At 43.6% G+C, this 23,453-nt stretch overlaps 1 protein-coding gene across 1 annotated transcript in view; it reads right to left on the bottom strand.

Moving 5' to 3' along the window:
- Positions 1-16,242, bottom strand: part of sidt2 (SID1 transmembrane family, member 2) — a 63,986-nt gene extending 47,744 nt beyond the window's left edge. Inside the window, exons 1-3 of the mRNA XM_067970954.1 lie at positions 15,549-16,242; positions 8,873-8,994; positions 437-601 (exon numbers count right to left, since the gene is read on the bottom strand). Of these exons, the coding sequence (XP_067827055.1) occupies positions 437-601; positions 8,873-8,994; positions 15,549-15,803 (542 nt within the window). The 5' untranslated portion in view covers positions 15,804-16,242. The remainder of the gene's footprint in view (positions 1-436; positions 602-8,872; positions 8,995-15,548) is intronic.
- Between the last annotated feature and the right edge of the window lie 7,211 nt (positions 16,243-23,453).

The raw sequence follows: 23,453 nt of genomic DNA, 5'->3' as shown, positions 1-23,453 counted from the left end.
CCCTCCCCCTCTCCTCTATACCTCCCCTCCTCTCCTCTCTCCCTCCCCTCCTCTTCCCCTCTCCCCTTCTGTCTCTCCCTCCTCTCCTCCCTCCCACGTGCTTCATCTCCCCTCTCCCACCTCAGTTGAGTTATCGCCGCATCCTCTAACCCTGCTCCGTCTTGACTCCCCGTTTGCAACGCATGGGAGATCGACCAGTTTGAATAAATTACATAATCAGATAGATAGACAGACAGATAAAGATAAAAAATCTTAGTATTTAACTGAGAAAAGTAACATTCAAAGATTGCTTCACAATCACTAGACCTTTGTGCTGTATAGAGACTTTCTGCATGATAGAACCTGCTGGTGAAAGGGTCTCAAAACCTTACCTGGGGAAGCGGAGAGCAGTGAGGATGAAGGTGTTCACTGTTATCACTGTGCCATTTTCACCCACCTTAGTACAAAGTGCTCAATGCGTTTCACGTAGAGTTGGACTGAGGCGTTTTTTTCTGACAGTGTTGAGACATCCACGTAGAAGTATTGCATCCGCGATTCGCTCTTAACCTCCGGTTGACAAAGCGTGCGACTCACGTCCTGATAGATGTATTTCCTCTGATAACTACAGAAAGAAGGGTGAAATTAGATTTAGCTTTAGCAGCACAGTTAAAATCTATGGAGTGCAGTACAGTACTGCAGCAGAAATCCTAGAGAAAGGTTCAATCTGTGAGCGTCACTGTCAACCAATCAAAGAAAATACTGCACCCTTACTTTTCTCTCCTCCTTCCTTGAACGTGCTGCGGGACAGTTCAACAGGCACTAGACTCATTCCAATACCTCACTCAAGAGGCCATGCTTCATATGTGAGCCCTTATATTGAATGTCGGCAAGCTGTTCGACCGTGAGGGGATATCACAACTGAGCCCGATCCTGAACTCACCCAGATACACTTTCCAACAGGGGTTAATGGATAGCAATCAGGAGAGAGAGCGCTGGCTGATTTACTCCCCTCATTAACCCGGGGATCTTGTGCCTACTCTAGCACTCTGTGCATTGAACAGACTTGGGGCTCTAGAAAAGAGAAGGCTGAGAGGGGTAACCTGAAAGGTCCTTACGATTACGAAAGGGTTTGATAGGGTAGACGTAGAGAAGATGTTTCCACTTGTGGGAGAGACCAAATCTAGGGGCCATAAATATAAGATAGTCACTAATAAATCCAATAGGGAATTCAGGAGAAACTTCTTTACCCAGAGAGTGGTTAGAATGTGGAACTCGCTACCACAAGGAGCAGTTGAGGCGAATAGCATAGATGCATTTAAAGGGAAGCTAGATAAGTATATGTGGGAGAAAGGAATAGAAGGATCAGCTAATATGCTGATAGAGTGGGAGGAGGCTCGTGTGGAGCATAAACACCAGCATAGACCAGTTGGGCCGAATGGCCTGTTTCTGTGCTGTACATTCTATGTAATTCCATGTCTGTCACCCCTGAGACTCAGACTAGGAACCAAACCCTGGACTTTCATGGTCTGTGTGACGCAATTACCAAATGAGCTCTTGCAAAGGCATTTTGAATATGGTTAAGAGCTATGTGTGAGGTTAACATTTAAACTGCTCAGAATCTACTTTTAATGTTGATGTGGAGATGCCGGTGATGGACTGGGGTGGACAAATACTGTTGGACTATAACCCGGTGTTGTAAGATTCCCTACTTTTAATGAACATTGCTGAATATGGTAGTGACTCTCATTCACCCCCCACATCATCTTACTTACAGCACTCAACAAACATCACTTTGTGCAGCACTAGCCTGCAGCATATACACAGGTTATACATAAATTATCAGCATGCTGCACCAACAGGACTAGCAACAAATAATTTCTGTTGAATGGGTTTGGGTAAAGACTGAGGGGAGGAGGCCATTAATCTGCTAACACTCCCATGAAATTCTACATTGCAACAACAAAAACACAACATCAGTCAGCATTAAACAGAGAAATAAAAAGGGATGGAATTAAACACATTTAAACAAATGGAGAGGTTCAGCTTGAGTCAATGCTGGTAAAATCGATTGTACAGGTTTTCAAGCTGGGCTCCCAGGACTCTCGGGGGGGGTCAGTGAAAGGGTCTTAGGGGCCCCTGACGTCAATCAGATTTCTGTGTTGGTTGAGTTAACAGTATTTCTGTTTCTTTTTTGGTAGCTGGCACTATTTTTCGGAAATTAGTTCAAGGAGTCCCCAGGAGTGTGTCAATATTTACAGGAAGCCCCCCACAGAGAGAACATTGAAATTCATTGCTGTAAGGATACTGAACGCTATTTGGTTGGTGGAATACATCGAGATCTCTTTCTGATCATTGGCTCTAAAGCTCACCCAGCTCTACTGCATCCCAATTCACAGACGTCAAGTCCTTTGTCCTTGTTTTCCAATCCCTCCACGTTCTCACTACGTTTTATCCAAATGATCTTCTGCTTACACATCGCAGACCACACCCTCCTCTCCTCCAACTCTGGCTCATCGCCCAAACTCCACTCCTTCCTCCCCGCAATCGGAGGCCAATTTTTCAGCCACTGGCTCTCCCACTCTCTGCAACTCTCTCCCTGAACCATCTTACCTTGCTGTTGCGCCCCCTTCCTTTAAAGATCTCTTAAAAACCTATCTCTTCAACTGTCTGCTCACTTCCCCACCTTAATGTTTCCCATCTCCCACTCAATGTTCTCCTCTCCTCCTTGTAAAGCACTCAAGACATTTCTGTGCATAAGGGATGCAACAAAATGTGGATCAAGAGTGAAGCAGCTGAAATTTTGAGTAAAGTGAAGCATGGTTAAGGAGAAAGGAATAGAAGGTTACGCTGATAGGGTTAGATGAAGAGGGATGGAAGGAGGCTCGTGTGGAGCATAAACACCAGCGTGGACCAGTTGGGCCGAATGGCCTGTTTCTGTGCTGTACATTCAATGTAATTCTATGTAACATTAATGATGTCATGTATTTAACCAGAGGCAGTCTGGGGCTGTACAAATATTCCAACACCTGGTTACCCAGTTCAAAAGTACTGTTAAAATTTAACTGAACAGCAATTGCTAACGGTGTTGCCAAACTCAGGATCCAGCCTGATCAGCATTTAACTAACCAGTAGATTTATGCCTCTGAAAGTGGTGACTGTTGGGAGTTTTTGATCCGTTTTTGAAGTTATGTTTTTTTCTTTCTGGCAACGTAACCCTGGATCAATGGTACCTTTATCTGAGCAATGCTAGTCAACCACAGGTCAACTCCTGCAGCAGCATTAGACTAACCCAGACACACACGGACCTCCCATCTCCACTGTGCGAGTAGGGAATGCCGCGGTGGTTCCTGTTGGCTATCTATCAAATATTTTGCCAGCTAAATAACAACAACCAGAGGCTTCTTTGACCAAGCTTTTTGGTCACCTGTCCTAATATCTCTTTCTGCGGCTCGGTGTTAAATTTTGTCCGATTATGCTCCTGTGAAGCGCCTTGGGACGTTTTTACTATGTTAAAGGCACTATATAAATGCAAGTTGTTGTTGTTGAGTGAAACTCAATGAGTTCAGAATTCTGGGGGCAATCCCTTATTCTGCCAATAGTCCATCACGCAAAAGAACGTGTCCCCCAGCTGCACAAACCAAAAAGAACGGCAATGTTTCAGTGTAAAGCTTTCTCCCTGCTCTAACAGTGGGGAGAGGTTTGTCGTTCTCCGCTAAATAGTGGACTCACTTGTGGATCCAACTTAAGGCTGCCCTACTTATTGGTTAACATTTACGGCTAACGCTTTGGGTTCAAACCATGAAGAGGTAAATTCAGGACTGCTGTCAGAAAGTTGAGCTGCACATTAAGAATGATCAACACCTAGAATAAACTTCTGGGTTGGATAATGGCAGGGTTGCCAACTGTGATTGGACATGTTCCTGGAGGTTTCATCACGTGATCTCCCGTCTCCAACTGCCCCCCCTCCCCACACTCCTGTCATTGGTCACCTGACACGACAATCCTCGCGGTGCTCCGCCTTCTCGCGCCAATTGGAGAGCGAACAGACTCTTCGTTAACCGTTTGGATGATTCTTGACAATCAGTCAAACAGCCTTTTTTCCCATCTCCAAGGATTTTTAGAACTAACAAACAAAAGCTTTTTTTAAAAGCACAATTTTTTTTTAGTGCCCCCATGATTTTTCTCCTGGGTTGGTTGCAGCAGTGTTCTGCAGATTAACCATGAATTCCTGGATATTCCAGGACAATCCTGAGGGTTGACAACCTTAAATAATGGAGGGAAAACTATAGTCATTTAAGAAACAGCTGGATGCTGTGATGGGGAGGGTAAGTTTGTTTCTGGAGGGACCAAATGGCCTTTCTCATCCATATCGATCTTGTAATCTTGTGAAAATGAAGAACCATTTTGCTTTCGAGCAGCATCTACCCAATTTTTTAAATTAGAAATCAACAGTTCTAATGGAAATGAAGACAAGCCAATTTCTGTTCTAAACAACGGGCTACAGAAAACCTCTGCAAACCAGTCTCTCCCTGTCTGTGGTCCGTGTGTGTAGGTGGAAGGCCTCAACTCTACTGGGGGGGGGAGGTTCTGTGTATCCACTTCTACCCTGTACGGTGTCAATGCGACAAAGACAAACATGACTAGATTAACGAAACAAGTAAGTCTAGAATGGGTAGGCACGAGGTACACCCAATAAGGGGGGGGGGGGGGGGGGAGCAACCGGGAGGGAGGGGGATAATCGGGAGTAGGGGGGGGTGGGATGGAAGCAATCGGGAGAGGGAGTGAGCGATCGAGAGGGGAATGCGGTCAGGAGGGGACCGAGTGGGAGCCAGAAACGGTCTTCTGCACTGCAGCCGGGCCGGGAGTGGAATGGAGCATCCCTGCTCCTTTCGGCTTCACATTCAGGTAAGTGTTTTTTTTTAACAAACTTACCATTTTGGTGGCAGCCTCCAGCAATCCCTTTCAGGACCGCACGGAGACCTGGCCAGCTGCGTTCAGGGCAGACCAGTTTTGCAAAGGGAGCCTCCAGCAGGCGTTAAGACCTTTGTTCGCACATGCAAAGGGCCTAACGCCTGCTTCAGGCTCGGGCCCTGGTCACCTCCTTTTCTGCCTTTACCAATATGGCAGGTGACGCATTTCCAGTGCGGAATGTATGCATGAGTGCATGCCACCCGTCATATTGGATGCTTAGGTGCCTGAAAAATGGACATGCCGCCAATGAATTTGTAGGCTATTAGGTCCTGAAGGGAATGTGGTCAACAGTATTACTGCATAGACAAATAACTCTAGATGTTTTTCAGTTAAGATATCTGCAAGATCACTGATTTGCAGTTTTCACAGAAAAATGGACTTAATTACAGAATCTGATCCCCAAAACACTGTAAAAATCCCAGAACCCATGTTCTAGGTTTGGCTTTTCTGTCAGTGTAAACTAGTGATTCCGGGAATCAATTAATCCGGTACTGGAATAATAACATCTTACAGCAAAAGCAAAATACCGTGGATGTTGGAAATCTGAAATAAAAACAGAAAATGCTGGAAATACTCAGCAGGTCAGGTAGCATCTGTAGTGAGAGAAACAGTGTTAACGATTCAGGTCGACAACCTTTCGTCAGACTGAAGGTCATCAACTCTGTTTCTCTTTCCACAGATGCTGCCTGACCTGCTGAGTAGGAACATAGGAATAGGAGTAGGCCATTCAGCCCCTCGTGCCTGCTCTGCCATTTGATAAGATCATGGCTGATCTGTGATCTAACTCCATATACCCGCCTTTGGCCCATATCCCTTAATACCTTTGGTTGCCAAAAAGCTATCTATCTCACATTTAAATTTAGCAATTGAGCTAGTATTAATTGCCGTTTGCGGAAGAGAGTTCCCAACTTCTACCACCCTTTGTGTGTAGAAATGTTTTCTAATCTCACTCCTGAAAGGTCTGGCTCTAATTTTTAGACTGTGCCCCCTACTCCTAAAATCCCCAACCAGCAAAAATAGTTTCTCTCTATCCACCCTATCCCCTTAATATCTTATAAACTTCGATCAGATCACCCCTTAACCTTCTAAACTCTAGAGAATACAACCCCAATTTGTGTAATCTCTCCTCGTAACTTATTTCCAGCATTTTCTGTTTTTATTTCAACATCTTACACTTGCATAGTGACCCTCACATAGGAAGTTGCTTAACTGTGAGGAGAATAAGAACACGGAAGGAGAGACTGGAAACGTTAAGGGGTGGGATATAAGTGCGATTGAAGAAATAAGTTTTTAAGAGGTTTTTGAAGGAAGTGGTAAGCCAAAGTGGTTTAGGGAGAGTTCCAGAAGAAAGGGCATGGTGACTGAAATGCCTGATATACCTCAGACAACCAACACCATCTGTGCACTACCATGAGAAGAGCAGGGCTAGTTTTATGAGTCCACGCTCCCAGCGGGAAGCCTTGCCGGTCGGGAACGCATTTGTCAGAAAATCGTAGACAGTGAGTGCCCAAATTTACGATATTTGCTCCCAGCAGGTGAGGCTCCCTGCTGGGAGCATACACTCATAAAGTTACCCCCTAGAATTTATTGTAAATTTCATTTTAATTCCAGATAAAACAGACAATGACAAACCATGACAAAGCAGCCTGCTTGATCGGCACCCCATCCATTGGCTTAAACATCCGCACCCTCCAACATCAGCGTATCGTGGCTGCAGTGGGTACTATCTACAGGATGCTCTGCAGCAACTCGCCAACGCTTCTTCGGCAGAACCTCCCAAACCCGCGACCTCCAGCATTTAGAAGGACAAGGGCAGCAGATGCATGGGATCACCATCACCTCCAGGTTCCCCTCCACATCACACACCATTCTGACTTGGAAATATATCCCCAGTTCCTTCATCGTTGCTGGGTCAATATCCTGGAACTCCCTACCTAACAGCACTGTGGGAGCACCTTCACCACACGGACTGCAGCGGTTCACGAAGAAGGCTCACCACCACCTTCTCAAGGGCATCCAGGGATGGGCAATAAAGGCCGGCCTTGCCAGCAATCCCGAGAATGAATAATATTTTTTAAATGACAGGAATGCATGACAAAAATAGGCTGGCTGCGATACAATTTTCAAAAATCTGCAGCAAGAAATTTGATTCAGCTCCTGGTTCTCGGAGTCTCGTCACACTTCAAGCTGTTACACAAAACCCCAGCAGAGCAGGTTCATGTATTTTGGGATCATTTATTTCTCTCCCATTGATGGCTGATTTTTTTTTAGATTGGCTAGTTTTGGATTTCTATTTGAGTCAAATTAATAACTCAAATCCACCCTTGTTTAAGGAACCAGGATTATCGTATCATAATTTTGTTCTAAAATAGCATCTAAACTAATGAGAAAATAAATAAATGTTAAGTTATAATATATATTTTTGGGGGGATTTTTGTTGTTTGTAGCAAAACTGTAAAAGCGTCTTTTCTTTCTGTGTGAGTTTATGATCATATTCAGAGGAAATCTCCATTCGTACTTCAAAATAACAAATCTTTATTGACTCTGAGCAAAGTCCACAAATCCTACTCCTGCCCTTCGCTCTCACAAAACAGAACTTCATATCCAACATCTGTTGTATGTACAGTGACGTCCGAACACAAGGTACAAACAAATCATCAGCAAAAGGTGAATACCAAATTGTAATATTTCACCGACCCCTCCCTGCTGTGTAAATTCAGGTGACATTCTGTGTACGCCACGTATTCAACAAGTATCCATAGGTCCATAGCTACTGTAATACTGCACTGACTCATCGCTTGTGTAAATGTGCAGACTATGTGGCATACACATTATCATCAGGACATGTTGTTAGGTATTGTATCATCACACTGACATCCACTGCAAGTTTAGACAGAACAATGCTTTTTTTTCGAACTGGAGGTCAGTGTCTCAATCGGTTTTCTAATTGGTAAATAAGAAAGAACTTATCCTCAGCTTTACAGCTAATGAATAACCTTGGAAGTGTTACCACTGTTATTTTGTAAGCAGATTCAGCAGCCAATTTGCACACAGCAAGGTCCCACGAACAGCACTGAGATAATGACCAGTTGGTGGTGTTGACTGAGGGGGATAGGCGCGGCCAGGACAACTCTCCATCTCTTCTTTCAATGGTGCCATGTAACCTTTTACATCTAAACAGGCAAACGTGGCCTTTGGTTTAACATCGCATCTGAAAGACTGCACCTCCGACAGTGCAGCACTCCCTCAGTGCCACACTGAAGTGTCAGCCTACATTAAGCGCTAAAGTCTTAGAGTGGGGCTTGAATGCAGAACCTTCTGATAGAGGCGACAGAGCTACCGGCAAATGGTAGCACTCTCACCTCTGAGTTAGAAGGTTGTATGTTAAAGCCCCACTCCAGAAATTTGAGCACGTAATCTAGGCTGACACTTCAGTGCAGTACTGGGGGAATGCTGCATTGTCGGAGGTGCCGTCTTTCGGATGAGAGGTTAAACCGAGACCCCATCTGCCCTCTCAGGTGGACGTAAAAGATCTCAAGGCACGAAGAAGAGCAGGGGAGTTCTTCCAGTGTCCTGGCTAATATTTATCTCTGAAGCAATAACTAAAACAGATGATTTGGTCATTTATTTAATAGCTATTTGAGGGAGCTTGCTGTATGCAAATTGGCTGCCGCGTTTCCTACATTACAACATTTCAAAAAGTACTTAATTGGCTGTAAAGTGCTTTGGCATATCCTGAAGTCGTGAAAGCCTTTTTTTCTGACTCGGAGGCGAGAGTGCCACTAACTGAGCCAAGGCTGGCACTTAGGAAACAGCAGGAAGGAGATACTGGGATTTCAAACACCCAAACTTTTCCAGATAAAAAGCTCCTACTACTGGGAGCTGGGATCATGTGAAGATGAGAAGATCCAGCGATACTCACAGCCCCCTGAGGATCAATGGCACCTGGAAGGAGACCACTGCTTTCTGCTGTCGGATCACAAAAAGCACTGGGTTTTTGGCTTGCTCGGACAGAACATTCACATGGACACGGACGCCCTCCGTCTGCAGAAAGAGCAGAAAACAGTTAATTCAAGTAGACTGCAAGGTTTTCTTTGGTGGTATAACACTGTATCAACTAAAAGGAGGCTGGAATTAATTTTTCTAACACAGAACATACTGTACTGTCTTTGTCTCCTTTGAACACTTCACCAGAATCTAAGGCCTCCCTTGAGGGAGGGCAAAGCACAGATCCATGGCAACAGCAGAAAATCCAAAAGGTACAGGACATTGCGCCCGGTACTAATCGCCCGGTCATACAAAGTTAAACATTCAAATGGATTTCTTCAGCTGCAATCAGGTCACTAGGAACCTGTAGTCAGATGGATCCTCTCAAACAATCAATCGGATTGGGACTGTCGTCTGACTTTATTGGCAGAATTTCCTCAAAGCAGCTGTGGGAATTTGTAGAGCAACTTTAAAATCAATTTAAGTAGAAATTGAACCTCGGTTAGAATTTCTTACTTTGTAGACTTGTCTTTTTAAATGGAAAGACCATTTGTATAATACAACCCACATTTAAGTTGACTCTCTTCCACTTTCTAGCTAAAAACCTGACCCACATACAAGACCGTACCCACTGCACCCCCCTCCCCCGCCTCTCCCCACATCAGTTATATCTGCTCATTGGAGAGCAGGAAAATTTGATGTGTTCTGACTGTTCTACGTGTTGCGCACAGATCGGTAATAGGAGAAGGGGGAGCAGGAGACCAGGGGCTGGGGAAGGAGGGGGATGAAACTGGGAACTGGTCAGAGAAAACTGAAGAGAGAATCTGCAGATCAGGAGTTGGGGAAAGAGGAGCTGGAAAGAGGGAGCTGAAGAGAGCAGCGCCCTCTTTCCGGCTGGAGGCTAGAGCCAGAGAGAGGAGAGCTAGAGAGAGGGAGCTCAAGAGAGAGGGAGCTCAGAGAGGGGGGCCAGAGAGAGGGAACTGGAGAGAGAGGGAGCTGGAGAGTGGGAGTTCAAGAGAGAGGGAACGGGAGAGAGGGAGCTCAAGAGAGAGGAAGCTCAGAGAGGGGAGCCAGAGAGAGGGAGCTGGAGAGAGGGAGCTAGAGAGAGGGAACTCAAGAGAGAGGGAGCTGGAGAGAGGGAGCTCAAGAAAGAGGGAGCTCAGAGAGGGGGGCCAGAGAGAGGGAACTGGAGAGAGAGGGAGCTGGAGAGAGGGAGCTCAAGAGAGAGGGAGCAAGAGAGAGGGAGCTGGAGAGTGGGAGTTCAAGAGAGAGGGAGCTGGAGAGAGGGAGCTCATAGAAGGGGGCTGGAGAGAGGGAACTCTATGCAAATTATTTCTGTGACCAATATATGCAACTTTTTTTTTAAATAAAAGGTTGAAATATGAATTTTAATCTCATTTTTAAGTTCTCTTTAATGTTTACCTTTTCTCCCCCTCATGACCAAGAGACTGCCTGGTTTACCAGCTGGCAAGCCTTGACATACAACTTTATCACCAGCCTGCAGTTTTCTCGTTCCCAACAGTTCCCCCCCACCCCCACCCCCACCCCCACCCCTCCACTCAGTTAATGAGGTGTTTGCTTAACTTGGTGTCTCCATTGGTGAGTTGGCTAAAATTGGTAGCTTAACTCAAAAGGAACTGTAGGCATGAACCCTAAGTCCAACCACTGTACGACCTGCCAACGTACACGTTCTAGAACTTAACATCGGATATATATGAGAAAATGCACTGGTCAGCAGCAAGATTCAATCAATACCTCCACAGATCAGCCTGACTATACCACCCACAAATTCACAAGCATATCTTTCAAATAATTTGCATTTTTTGAGATCACTAGCGTGGAGATATGAAAAGATCCCCGTAGTCCTCAGCCCAAATGGTTTTATAATCAATTATAATGTAACTCTGTCTTCAAAAAAACAAAAAGTTTGAATTTAAACAAATAAAAAATGTACTTCAAGGTTTCAGGGTGCATTAAACTGCGGTTTTACAGAATATTGAACTATAGTTGCAAGGTGGATTGCTCTGGTTTTAAGGTGTACTGTATTGCAATTTTATGGTGTATTATATTGCAGTTTGAATTATACTAAGGTTCTAGGATGAGGTATACTGAGGTTTCAGGCTGGATTATACTGAATGTCTCATATTTAGTTTTTAAATAAAGAAAGAACTTGCATTTACACAGTGTTTTTCATGACCGCAAGATGCCCCAAAGGACTTCACAGCCAATTAAATACTTTTAAAATGATGCCACTGTTGTAATGTAGGGAAATGCAGCTATCAATTTGCATACAGCAAGGTCCCATATACAGATAAATGACCAGATAATCTATTTTAGTGACGTTGGTTGAGGGATAAATGTTACTCAGGACACTAGTCCTGCTAACAAAATCATGTTCTCAGAAGTTGCCCATTTCTAAGCCCTCATCCCCACGATTTTGTTATGGGGTCTTAGTTAACACTAAGGAGAAAAGGCAGCAATTCGTCCATTTTTCATTAAAAAAGGAATTACCTGCCCCCACTCATGTCAATAGACACTGCCCAGAGACAGAGCCAATTTCCTGAAACCTAGCATCAGGAAGACTGGATTGGTCCCATCTGATTATTGTTGGAATTAAATCTGAATTAAGTCTTTGCCGCTCTCCAAATTGCTGTTCCTCCCAATGGAGGAATTTAGACAACATCATAGTCCTGGGGCGTCCAACTATACAATAATAACTTGCATTCATATAGCGCCTTTAACGTAGGAAAACGTCCCAAAGAGCTTCACAGGAGTGTAATCGGACAAAAATTGACACCGGGCCAAAGAAGGAGATATTAGGAAGGGTGACTAAAAGCTTGGTCAAAGGGATAATACAGCCCATATGCGGGCCCACAGGCCCTGACAAGTATAGTTCTTACTCAATGGCTTACCCTGTTCGAATGCTCCGAGCCTGGATGTTTGGAAAGGGCTGTTATCAGCATTGTTGTCTCATTAGTGGATAAATCCTAATTAGATCACCAAGATCCATTAGTACCTACAGACTGAGTTATATATATATTAATGGGAACACGCAGTTAAACTTTATATGTGGCCTGTGAGGTTTCCCGGTGTGTACCTAAGTGGCTGCTGGAAGAAAAAAACATGGACACTCCTGTATTCCACCCGAGAGCTGCTATAACACCCAGTTACAGATTAAAATATATTCTACTTGCTTTGTGAAACTGTGACCATCCACTTCAACCATTTGGTTCACTTGCCTCTATTATCCTCTTAAGTATCGAATGCAGCTTTCAAAATACAAGATTTTAATGTCAACTTAAAAATAAAATTCCTTTAACTGTTCAATCACAAATTAGTGACTCGCAAAATAAACCATGTCTTAATTCACAGTATTCTGCAGTTAAACTTTAATTTTTACTTGAAGGGCAACTCGCCAAGGATTAAGGCAGTAACCATAGGGAGGAATAGGAATTTGGAGAGAGGCAATGATTTCATTCAACAGGTTTTGCAAATCAATTGAGCGGAGCAATGAGATGGGACCAGTCCAGTATTCATGATGCTAAGTTGCAGATGATTGGCCCCTGGCTCTGTCTCTGGGCAGTGTCTATTGACATAAGTGGGGAGAGAATTATTCCTTTTTTAATGAAAAATGGGAGAATTGCTGTCTTTTATCCCTAATTAACAACATCGTGGGAATGCGGCCTTTGAAATGGCCAATTTCTGAGCGAGACTAATGCCTCCACGTCATAAAAATCGGAACTAAGTGGGAAAAAAATAGGCTTCTATTTTAAAAATCGCAGGACTTGTGTGTGGGCTTGAATTTTAGAATATTCCAGTTATCTGAAGCCATTTTTAATCTTCTCATCATGTCTTTGTTCAGGAAGCAAAGTGGCAAAGTGAACTCTGAATAGCTGAACCAGAAAGTGGTGAGCCCCTTTTCCATCCAGGAACAGATCCGTCACAATGGTTCAAAGTAAGGGCGTTACATGGAATCACATAATTACATTGAATTTATAGCACAGAAACAGGCCATCAGACCCAACCGGTCTATGTCTGTGTTTATACTCCACGAACCTCATCCCACTCTAATTAACTCTCCCACCTTGCTCCCGTATCCCTCTATTCCCTTCTCCCTCATGTATGCATCTTGGCCACCCCTTAAATGCTTGGAAGGGAGGGGGAAGCAGATGGGGTCAACAGGTATTGTGCGAATGTTGTGCTTTGATGCACACCAGCTCCAGCATGATCATAACAAGAAGCAATAGCACAGTGAGGGTGTTTATAAATAAATATTGGTAGAGCTTTGGTGATTATAAATAGATGGTGGTAAAAATTTTGGTGATTGCAAAATTAGCCATATGCCATCTCCTCATCTCAAGCTCTGCCAACTGCAGTAAGCTCATCAGAGTGAAGACGAAACACTGTTATCAAACAGAGTGTTTGTTGGATTGGTTTTGGTGAAGATATGGGCAGCAAACCAAGACCATTTTTCCAACCTGCGGGAACAATACTCAATGGCTTCTGCACTGCCCATTTATCTGTGAAAAACGTTCCTTGTTTAAAACTTAGGTTTCTTTGCAATTCAAAAATGAGATCTTCACATACATGAAAGAAGATAAATTTGGGTGAGGTCACATTTTCCATTTTGTGCACATGTGAAAAACAGAGGCATCAAGTTAAGAGGAAACACTGGAAAAAATTTGAACTATTAAACTTTACAAGACTAAGAGGAGACCTCAGAAATTAATGTAAGAAATGGTACAGAATAGGTTTAGAGGGAACACTTCGGAACCATAACAGTAGAGCAAACTAGCAAAAAAATGCTATCACATAAAAAGGTGAATTTACCAATTCTGCCATGCACTTTCAGCATTTACTATTTTTAGTTCAGATTCCCAAGACTGACTCTTTTTATTTTTACCTCTTCAGCAGTTCTCTTGCCTCATTTCCACTGAATTCCTAGCCCTGTACAACAGAACTGCTTTATTCTGTACTGTGTCCTGGCAGATTCGTTCAATCAGTAACCAATCGCTTTACAACGCTCCGGTGTGAGCCGGATGTAAACCCTATTTTACTGTACACAGAGTGGCCAAACACCAGGGCCTGGAGTTTCCTCATTGTTGCACCAGAAATTGCACCCAAAGATGCGCCCATTTTGCTGATGTCAAGTTATACCCAAGTATCCTTCCAATCTCATTATAATACGGCCAAACTTAAAATGGGCGTAAATCAGCGTAAACGATCGGGGGCAAAGGAAACGCCAAACCCACACCAGTATATATCTTCTCTGAGTCTTAAAATTACATGTTTCAACTCATTTCACCATCATTCATGCACATCAGGCACATTGGGGTAGAGTTTCCACTCGTTTACCTCAGTAATATGAGCGCAATCCCAGAGAAGTCGGCCGAACCAGCGCAAAAGATCGAGGAATTTTAAACGTAAATGAATTACGGCCAAAAACCACTTACGATCTTTTACGCTGGTTTAAGATTCAATTCGCCCTGATCAGGCACCGCCCACAAAACTGGCCACGCCCCCAGGTTGACATGGCGAGATTCCACCGATTCGGGAAGGCTCTTCAAATTGCCCTCATTTTTTTTGCGGCCAGATTTGTGGGCGGAGATTCGCTTGGGCGGTGGGTTTGATGGATGGACGTAAAAGATCGAGGAGACGTAGGCGTATTGTAGTTACATGGACAACTCACGCCCAAAATTCCGCGATCTTTTAAGCCGCATAATTGGTTTGCGCCCAGATTATTTGGGTGTCTCTGGGCACAAATGTAGAGGAAACCCCAGGCCCAGAAGTGGTCAAGATTGGAGTTATACTGCACTTGTGGCTGTGGATGCTTAGTCGTTGAGTATATTCAAGACTGAGATCGATGGATATTTGGACTCTAAGGGAATCAAGGGAAATGGGGATAGGGCGGGGAAAGTGGAGTTGAGGTACAAGATCAGCCATGATCTTATTGAACAGGCTAGAGGGGCCATGTGGGCTACTCCTGCTCCTATTTCTTATGCACTTGGTGTGAACTCAAACTGGTGGGAGAGCAGCCTCCTGGAAAGGTGTCTCACATCTCATGACTTTAGTGTGCTTACTGATCTCATACCTACTTTTACATTAGGTGCACCGGGCACCTAGAATCACTTTGTATTAACATGAAAGTGGCACCCTATGAGGTTACTGGAGAAAATGAGCCGAACCCTCATGGAAAATATCAAAATGATAAATAATGAGCGCTTTCAAACACAGCCATAGTTCACAGTTTTGATTTAATATTTCAAACATTTAGCAGGGCCTGAATATTTTCAGGAGGGCTGTTTTAAACAGCACCCCCGAAAAGAATCTATGAGAGAATCAACGACATGAAACGCTTGCAGAGGAATTATTTTTGCAATGCTCTGCAGTTGACTCGGTCCGGACTGTGCAGGATCCGGGCTGTCATTGAGTGTGTGCTGGGATCGGGCCGCCCAGCCGCTTCCTGCCCCGATGCTGTTACTGTCACAATGTAACATCGGTCCACGTCTTGTGACTTTACCAAACAAGTGGGGGATGGGCTGCACAAACTTTCTTACGGATGACATTAGGAATTGCAATAACTTAAAACATTTAAATAGATTTGTTTTTACCTTGTTCCGTGAAACCGTGTAATTGAAAGCGAATATGTTCTGGACACTGTTATTGACAACCACTAAATACACAGAGTCGAATGCACCTTTCACTTGGATAATATCTTGGCCCAAAGCTCCCCTTCCATTATCCAAAGGCATGAAGGAGCCCAGGAGAAAGACATTAATTAAAAACGTCCAGCACGACCAGGAACGTGTCGGACTCCAGATCCGCCGCATAGTCCTGCCTTCCGATGTCGAACAATCCGCCAGCATGGCAAACCGATTTGTGTTGTGTTGTGTTTTGAAGCAATCCCCCGCCTTGCCCAATCTGCACAGAGAGATTTCCTAACCTTCCGGGCTGTGGAAAGCCATGTCATCAGCCATCAGGAGCGGTAAAATGCTGGGGGTTAGCGGAACGAGATGCACTGATGGGTGGAGAGAAGGACCTTTGAAATCTGTTACATCGGCCGAAGAATGTATCATTTTATCCGTCCAATCCCGCGGCCGGACTCTGATCCGATACAATAGCCCTTGCGCTGTAACCAGGAAGTGAATGGATCCGATCTGTTTCAATGTTTGCCTTGTCAATTGCAGCCTGGCTCGTACCTTTGCTTCTCTCTCTCTCTCTCCTCTAGAGCTTTCCCCCCGGTGGTCTCTCTGTATAAATGGAGTCTTGTTGATCACACGCCCGATCTCTGGGCTGCAGCAACAAGCGGCCCTCTGTAAACAAGTACTGACTGGGATGGGTTGACGTCACCCATCAGCCAGCCTGCCCTTTTTTGCTCAGTTCCAACCATCAGTAGAAAGGGACATTCCCCCACCACCCCCACCCCCCTCCCCTTCATTTATTAATTTGCAGCAGGACAAGTTTTTGCAGGAAATTTTAGTGCTTTTATTTTTTTTTGCACCTGGCACAAGGCGGTTAAGGATTATTCCCAACACAGACGTTCAAGTGGGGTTTTATTTTTTGTGACAAAAGGAGTATAGGTGGCATGTTTGGAATTGTCCACACTCATTCCAAATGGTGACCCCCACCCCCACCGTGCCCACTGGTAGTGCGTTTCCAGGGGGCCCAGGGACATGTTCCCCTGGAAACATGTTCGAATTTTTACATACAAAAGCGTGCTTTTTGGTTAATTTTACACTTTTTTCTATCTTTTTAGATTAAAAATCTATCAATTGTGAAGTAAAAAAATGAGGGGATATGTGAATTTATCCATGTTCCGCAGGCCAATCCCTTCCCCAAACCTACTTTAGCACTCACTCGCCCCTTTTTACGAGGGGAATCCCTTAACCCTTAACGGATGCATCTTCGCCTTCAACTTTCCCCAGTTCACAGAAGCACTCCCTCCCTCCCCAAGTTCACGAAGCCACTCTACCTACCTGATGTACTCCTTGCTGTTGGTATCGGGTGCAGATCCTACCTGAAGCTGCTTGAGTTTCAGGATCAGACTCTAAGCTGTTGGCAGGAATTCCTGATTTGTTGCAAGACCAGGAATGGCCGCTTGCAGCACAGAGTCAGACCCTGGAACGAAGCAGCAGCTTCAGGAATGGGACCAAGAACATTAGTGAAGGGAGCACAGCAGGTTCCCAGCCAGATTTCTTGGAGCAGCAATTCAGCTGCTGCAGTGCAATCTCATGCTTCACCAACTGATTTATAGCCTTTCGGGATAAAATGTGTACACTGGTGCTGCCAGTCATCAGTGGAAAGCAATAGCTATAGGATTGAATAACAGATTCAATTGCACCTAGATGTTGTTGGGGTTTAATTGATCATCTTTGTGGACCAGAGAAAAATATTGCGAAACATTCCCCCGGGAGATTAAATAAGTGGGATAGAGTCCGTAATAGGGTAGATGTTACACGGTTATTCAGAGAACATTTTGCACCTTGCTGTTGGAAACCTTTTGACCTCTGTGGAGGCTGTGAGAAAGGCTTTAAAAATCAGAATGTAGACACCAAGAGGTGAAGGAGCAGCAGAAGGCTGCGAAGGGAGGGAACCGCTGTCCAGGGCGGAGGAATCAAAGCTGTGTTAGATGACCCACTCCAGTGGGTCATCTAACACAGCTTTGAGACAGTCCTGAGAGATGTGAAAAGGAGCTGGACACAGAAAAGTCTACCATTGTTCTATTTTTTGTAGTTACTTTATTCCGAAGACGTGTACTCATAATTAACTATTATTTATTAGGGCTTCGGGGTAACAGGATGATGCTACATCACAGAAAGTAAAACATGTTTCTTATGATTTCTAACACATCAAGCACTTTCAAGATTGAGATTATGGTTAGGTGATGGATACATGACCCCCTGATAATCCAAAAATAGGGCACCAATGGACACAAGGTTCCTTCTGGTGATACAGCTCTATGCTGTGTTGGTGTGAAAAGCCACGGAGAACAGCTTCTCAATTGCAATTCCTTACATCAGGCGCCCAGTCTCAGATAGGCTGTCTGCAGAGATGAAAGTCCTTGACACATATTGTAGGATCAGACACCATTAGTTATCCTCTTGTTTTTTTTCTATATCTTTAAAGTGCATTTGATTCATTTTGAAATGCATATAGTTTGAGTAACCTTAACTTGTGCTCGATGTAATTTGGAGCAGGCTGGTGGTGTGACTCTGTGCCACGATTTTCTATCGTTTCCCAACAGTACAAATGTTCCTGTGCCTCAGCTCTCCCTGTCACATGATCTGCTGTAAGGTTGTCAGAAATGGCCGTGATGGAAAGTGGTACTGTAACTACTTTTGGAGTAGGAAAACAATCCAATTATATAAAGTAACAGCTGAGATACAGGCTGCACTGCAATCTCTTGTTGATATCGTCTGAATCCCTCAGGTGTTACAGCTCCAACCCAGCTCTTTAAATTTTCTTTCTAATTAGGCAGTAATAAAATCTAAACTGGTTCACATTCTGCAGAGTAAACAGGACTAGTAGGGGTACGTTAATGTAGTGGTTATGTTACTGGCTAGTAATTCAGAGGTTTGGACTAATAATCCAGCATGAACGTGAGTTCTAATCCCACCACAGTAGTTTGTGAATTTGAATTCAGTTTTTAAAAAATCGGTTTCAGACCATTAAACTGTCGGATTGTTGTAAAAACCCAACTGGTTCACTAAAGGAAACTTGCTGTCCTTACCCCCTGCTGGCCTATATGTGACTCCAGTCCCACATCAATGTGGTTGACGCTTAACTGCCTTCTGAAATAGCGTCGCAAGCTTCTAAGTTGTATCATATTGCTACAAAGCACCATGTGGACCGCCTTCTCAGGGCAATAAATACCAGCTTTGCCAGCAATGCCCAGATCCTGAGAATGAATAAAAAAACATACAAATGGTAGTGACAAAACTGAGATTTTTAATCCAAAGAGGGACTTTTCCTATCATTACGGGCAAAGAGCAGGGAAATGGGATTAGGGTAGGTAGCTCTGCTGTGGAGCTAGCACCAACATGGGTGAAAGTTCTATGATTCATTTTTTTCCATTTACTCCAATCTTCCCCAATCTGCTGGATTATTAGCACGCTGTGTAACTTGGCCGCCAGCTTCCCTCTGGTACTGCACCAAAAATGAAGACCTCAAGAGTGAGTGCGGGTTATCAGTATGGACATCTAGATAACCACATACAGGGGCAATCACAGCTAAGTCTCATCCTGCCCACGGGTGTATACTTTTCACCTGAGGTCACTGAATATTGACCAGCATCAGGAACCCTGGCCTATTTTTCTCCGATCAAGGACACTGAGGCAATTTGTGGCATCATTCCATCTTTACGCTGGCTGAGAGTAACTAACTCAGCACATACCAGGGATCAGACTTGGGATCTTCCTGATCTTTACGGCTCAGTAGCACACTATGTATTGCAGTCACTCACTAATCCACCAGGAAGTCCTACTCTTATAAAAAAAAAACATGCAATTAAGGTTTTTTTAATGTCTTACAAGGGTTGGGATGGGGAAGTACATATTTCCTTATTGTTTCAGTCCCTTGGCTACTCATGAGGCTAAAATGTCAGGAGACCTACTTCTAAGTCTCCACCAGTGTCATTCTGAAACGTGCCATGTGAAAGCAGGGTGGGGAGGGCCAAAGGTAGGGGTTGTGACAGCAGGTCACAGCGAGTTCCATGTTGGAAAGGGTTTGATCTCCATTCAACCCTTCCTCACATCAGTGTGGTTGACATCAGCAGCTGAGGTGGTGGAGTCTCATGAGACAGCACATTGACAGCTTTACCAAAACTTGTGCTTTAAGGGAAATTTTAAAAAAATGTTTGCACTTCACGCACATCTTTGGCTGACTTCCTTTTTTACTCCAAGCTTTTAACTCTGATATTTGAACCTTTCATTCTAGTGAACAAAAGCAAAATACAGCGATGCTGGAAATCTGAAATAAAAACTGAAAATGCTGGAAACACTCAGCATCGGTGGAGAGAGAAACAGAGTTAACGTTTCAGGTCAACGACCTTTCCTCAGAACTCAAATGTTAACTCTGTTCTCGCCACAGATGCTGCTTGACCTGCTGAGTGTTTCCAGCATTTTCTGTTTTTATTTCTAGTGAACAAATTGCCTGAATCAATTTTGTCAGTTCCCTTTACAATCTTGAACACTTCAATTAGGTGACCTTAAAAGGTCTCCAAAGAGAAGCTCATTTAACTCCTGAGGTTCACTGCTTGTATACATTTTAATGGTGCATATTAATGAAGCATTCCGATTCTCCTGGCGATTGCACAGTATCGAATGCGGGTGGTGTTGGGGCTCATAGAATGGCCTTTTTCTATGCATTAACCATTCGGCCCATCGAGCCCGTGGCGGCTCTTTGTAAGAGCAATCCAGTTGGTCCCATTTCCCCACTCTTTCCCCGTACCCCTACAAATATTTTTCACTTCAAGGATTTATCCAATTCCTTTTTGAAAGCCACGATTGAATCTGCTTCCACCATCCTTTCAAGCAGTGCATTCCAGATCATAACTACTCGCTGTGTGAAAAAGATTTTCCTCATGTCACCTTTGGTTCTTTTGCTAATCATCTTAAATCTGTGTCCTCTGGTTCTCGACCCTTCAGCCAATGGGAACAGTTTCTCTTTATTTACTTTATCTAAACGCTTCATGATTTTATCTATCAAATCTCCTTTTAACCTTCTCTGCTCCAAGGAGAACAATTCCAGCTTCTCCAGTCTATCCATGTAACTCAATAGAACATTACTCACCATCACTACAAAATGTGGGGAAGGAAGAAAAATTCCTACTACTGAATTTTCGTACCAAAACAATGCAAAGTTTTAACCTTTCTTATTTTTAATATTACAGTACATTTAAGCATAAATTACAGTACATTTAAGCACAACACACCATTGCTTTCAAATGTCTGATAACAGCTACACATTCTTGTTTTTTTTTTAAATAGCATATGTACTACCATTCAGCAAGTCATCCAAACAACAAGTAAATAGTACTGTATGCTTTCTTCAATCTTACATGTAACAGATAAGTGTTTGGCTACTGCACAGAGTTTTATCAAGCATTACTATACAATGTGTTTCTGGAAGCATAATCTTACAGAGATCATACATGCCAATATCTGAATAGTAAAATATGAGGATAGAGGAAACATTTTCATAAAAGCCTTTTGGTGATTTTTTTTCAGTACATGTAGTGTGCCTAGAGTCAACACATCATGGTCCCATGTTCCAGAAACCTCTTTCTAATCATATATTAAAAAAAATGTATAAAATGAAACTTTGTCAGGGGCGAGGGAAGGAGGGTAACTTTTGGAATGCAGCGTTGCTTAACAAAATGAGCAGAATAGAAACACAGCCTTTAGACAAGTTATTTTTTTGCGGTGAACCAGTATCTTGAACGTAGGGTTATAACCTGCATCATCTTAACTTGGCAGACCAGGCCAGGTATTTTACACTTTATATCTTGGGTACTATTCCACTGTGCTAAATTGAGGACAGGCAGCTGAATCAGCCACATGGGGCTAGAAGCACAAGTGGGAAGCTCCAGTAATTTGACTGGAGAATTTAAATATCCACAAAGGTGGGTCCAAAAACAGAATTGCAGCTGCTACTGTAAAGTCAAGGTTTCCCATTGCTAGTTTAACCTGTTACAGGGCAAGCAAATCAGATACATTTTTTTTAATAACCAGACTGTTTTCAGGTACATATGATGCAGTAACGGGATACAGGCAGCCCTGAATGTTCAACTTTCACACACTAGAATTGACTCAATGTGTACATCAGTCCTTCAGAGGACAGTACACCAGAAAATTCTGGCACCTCAGATCTATTAGCCTTACAGAAAAATAAATTTTAAGCGGGAAAATAACTCCTTTCATTGAAATAACCCTCTCCTCTCCCCTTCTTTAATGCTTCTTAACTGTTCAGTCGGAATATTCTGAGCTCATTTATGGAGGTCAAGCAAGTTGCTACATAATTTTCTCCTTAGAATTCTGGGTAAGTGTCACTGCAGACCACAATTCTTGTGTAAAGCCCTCTCTGCGACACTAGTCCTGCTCTTAAGTAATATAAGACAGGATTTTCAGTCGCAGTGAGTAGATTTTACACACACACAGAGAGAGAGAAATAAAAAGCCCACAATGGTATAATTTACCAGAAGTTAAAAGATGTCCCAGCAATTCAGGCCATTTAAACATGAAGCACAATTCTTGGGCCCAAGTAATGCACAGGGCTTATTTCTAGTCACAGCAGAAGAGTCATTTATTGAAAGCAATTGTTTATTTAAAGAGGTCTACTTTCCTGTTTAAGTAGAGCACTGACTTCACCTCTCAGTTATTGAACTTCAGTGGGTGCAGGTCTCTTACTATACTTACCCCAACCACGGAATCTGAATGGCGGAGCAGGCTCGAGGGGCCGAATGGCCTACTCCCGCTCCTATCTCTTACGGTCTATTGCTCCCATCCACTCCTATTATGTATAAATCCTGATCCACAATAAAACAATTTGGGCAAATTGGGTTGGGACTCGACTGTTTTTAACAGACAGTTTTCTAGTAGATTTCCACTAGTTATAAAGGAAACAATTGACTTTTGACCACTCTCAGGCACACGGCCCAGTTTGCACTGTAGCCAGCTACCAGCCAATCATCGCTGTGTAGCGTTCACTCCTTCTGCCAGCCTGTAAACATCTCTAGAGGTGTGGAACATAGACGCGAGATCATCTCCACAGTGACTTCCCACTGGAAGATGATGGCACTGAGCCACTAGCTGAACCACGTTCATTATTGTAACTCGCAAAATTACACCAAACAAGTGAACCCGCGAGTCGAAATGGGGACGGGAAATTCCAAACATTTACAAAAGTAAATTATAAAGGCTCCTGTGCAATGTGTCAGATCCAGGTGGCTGGGTTAACAGGTCATATCACCACTGCAGGCATTTTAGAATGCAGACAGATATCTATTTGTGCAGCATTAATGGAGTAAACAGCCAGTGCTAATACTTGATGATGTGTACACTTCAAAATGGAATGATATAGCTAGATCTCTGTTGAGATGCGTCACTTCAGCACCATATAGAATCCTGCAATTCACTCTGTGCAGTTTGCTGAGCTTAGGGTGCCTCAGTCAAGTTCAGAACAGCTGTTGTTTTTGTTGAAAGGATAATATTGAATCAGGATTTAAATAGAGAATCCAAGAATTTAAAAAAAAAACTTAAAGCAAAAAAAATGACTGGTGTGAAACATAAATTTTTATGCAACTTCATCCACCATGAAGGTCGCTAGTCTGACTATATATTTACATCGGGAAAGCTCCGCGACCTTGGCCAATAGTTACTCCCTCCCCCAACTTTTCTTCTCTCGAAGGTGGAGTTACATTTGAGCTCTCCGGGTGCCGATCCCAATCCTGGTACCTTAATCGTTGTAAGTGTGGGTGTTGTTGTGCTCCATTCTGCTTTGACAAGATAAATCCAACT

This window comes from Heptranchias perlo, chromosome 33 (genome assembly GCF_035084215.1).
Source record: "Heptranchias perlo isolate sHepPer1 chromosome 33, sHepPer1.hap1, whole genome shotgun sequence".
NCBI classification, from domain to species: Eukaryota; Metazoa; Chordata; class Chondrichthyes; order Hexanchiformes; family Hexanchidae; genus Heptranchias; species Heptranchias perlo.
Note: the sequence above shows the minus strand (reverse complement) of the source record. Positions and strands in the feature narration are given on the sequence as shown.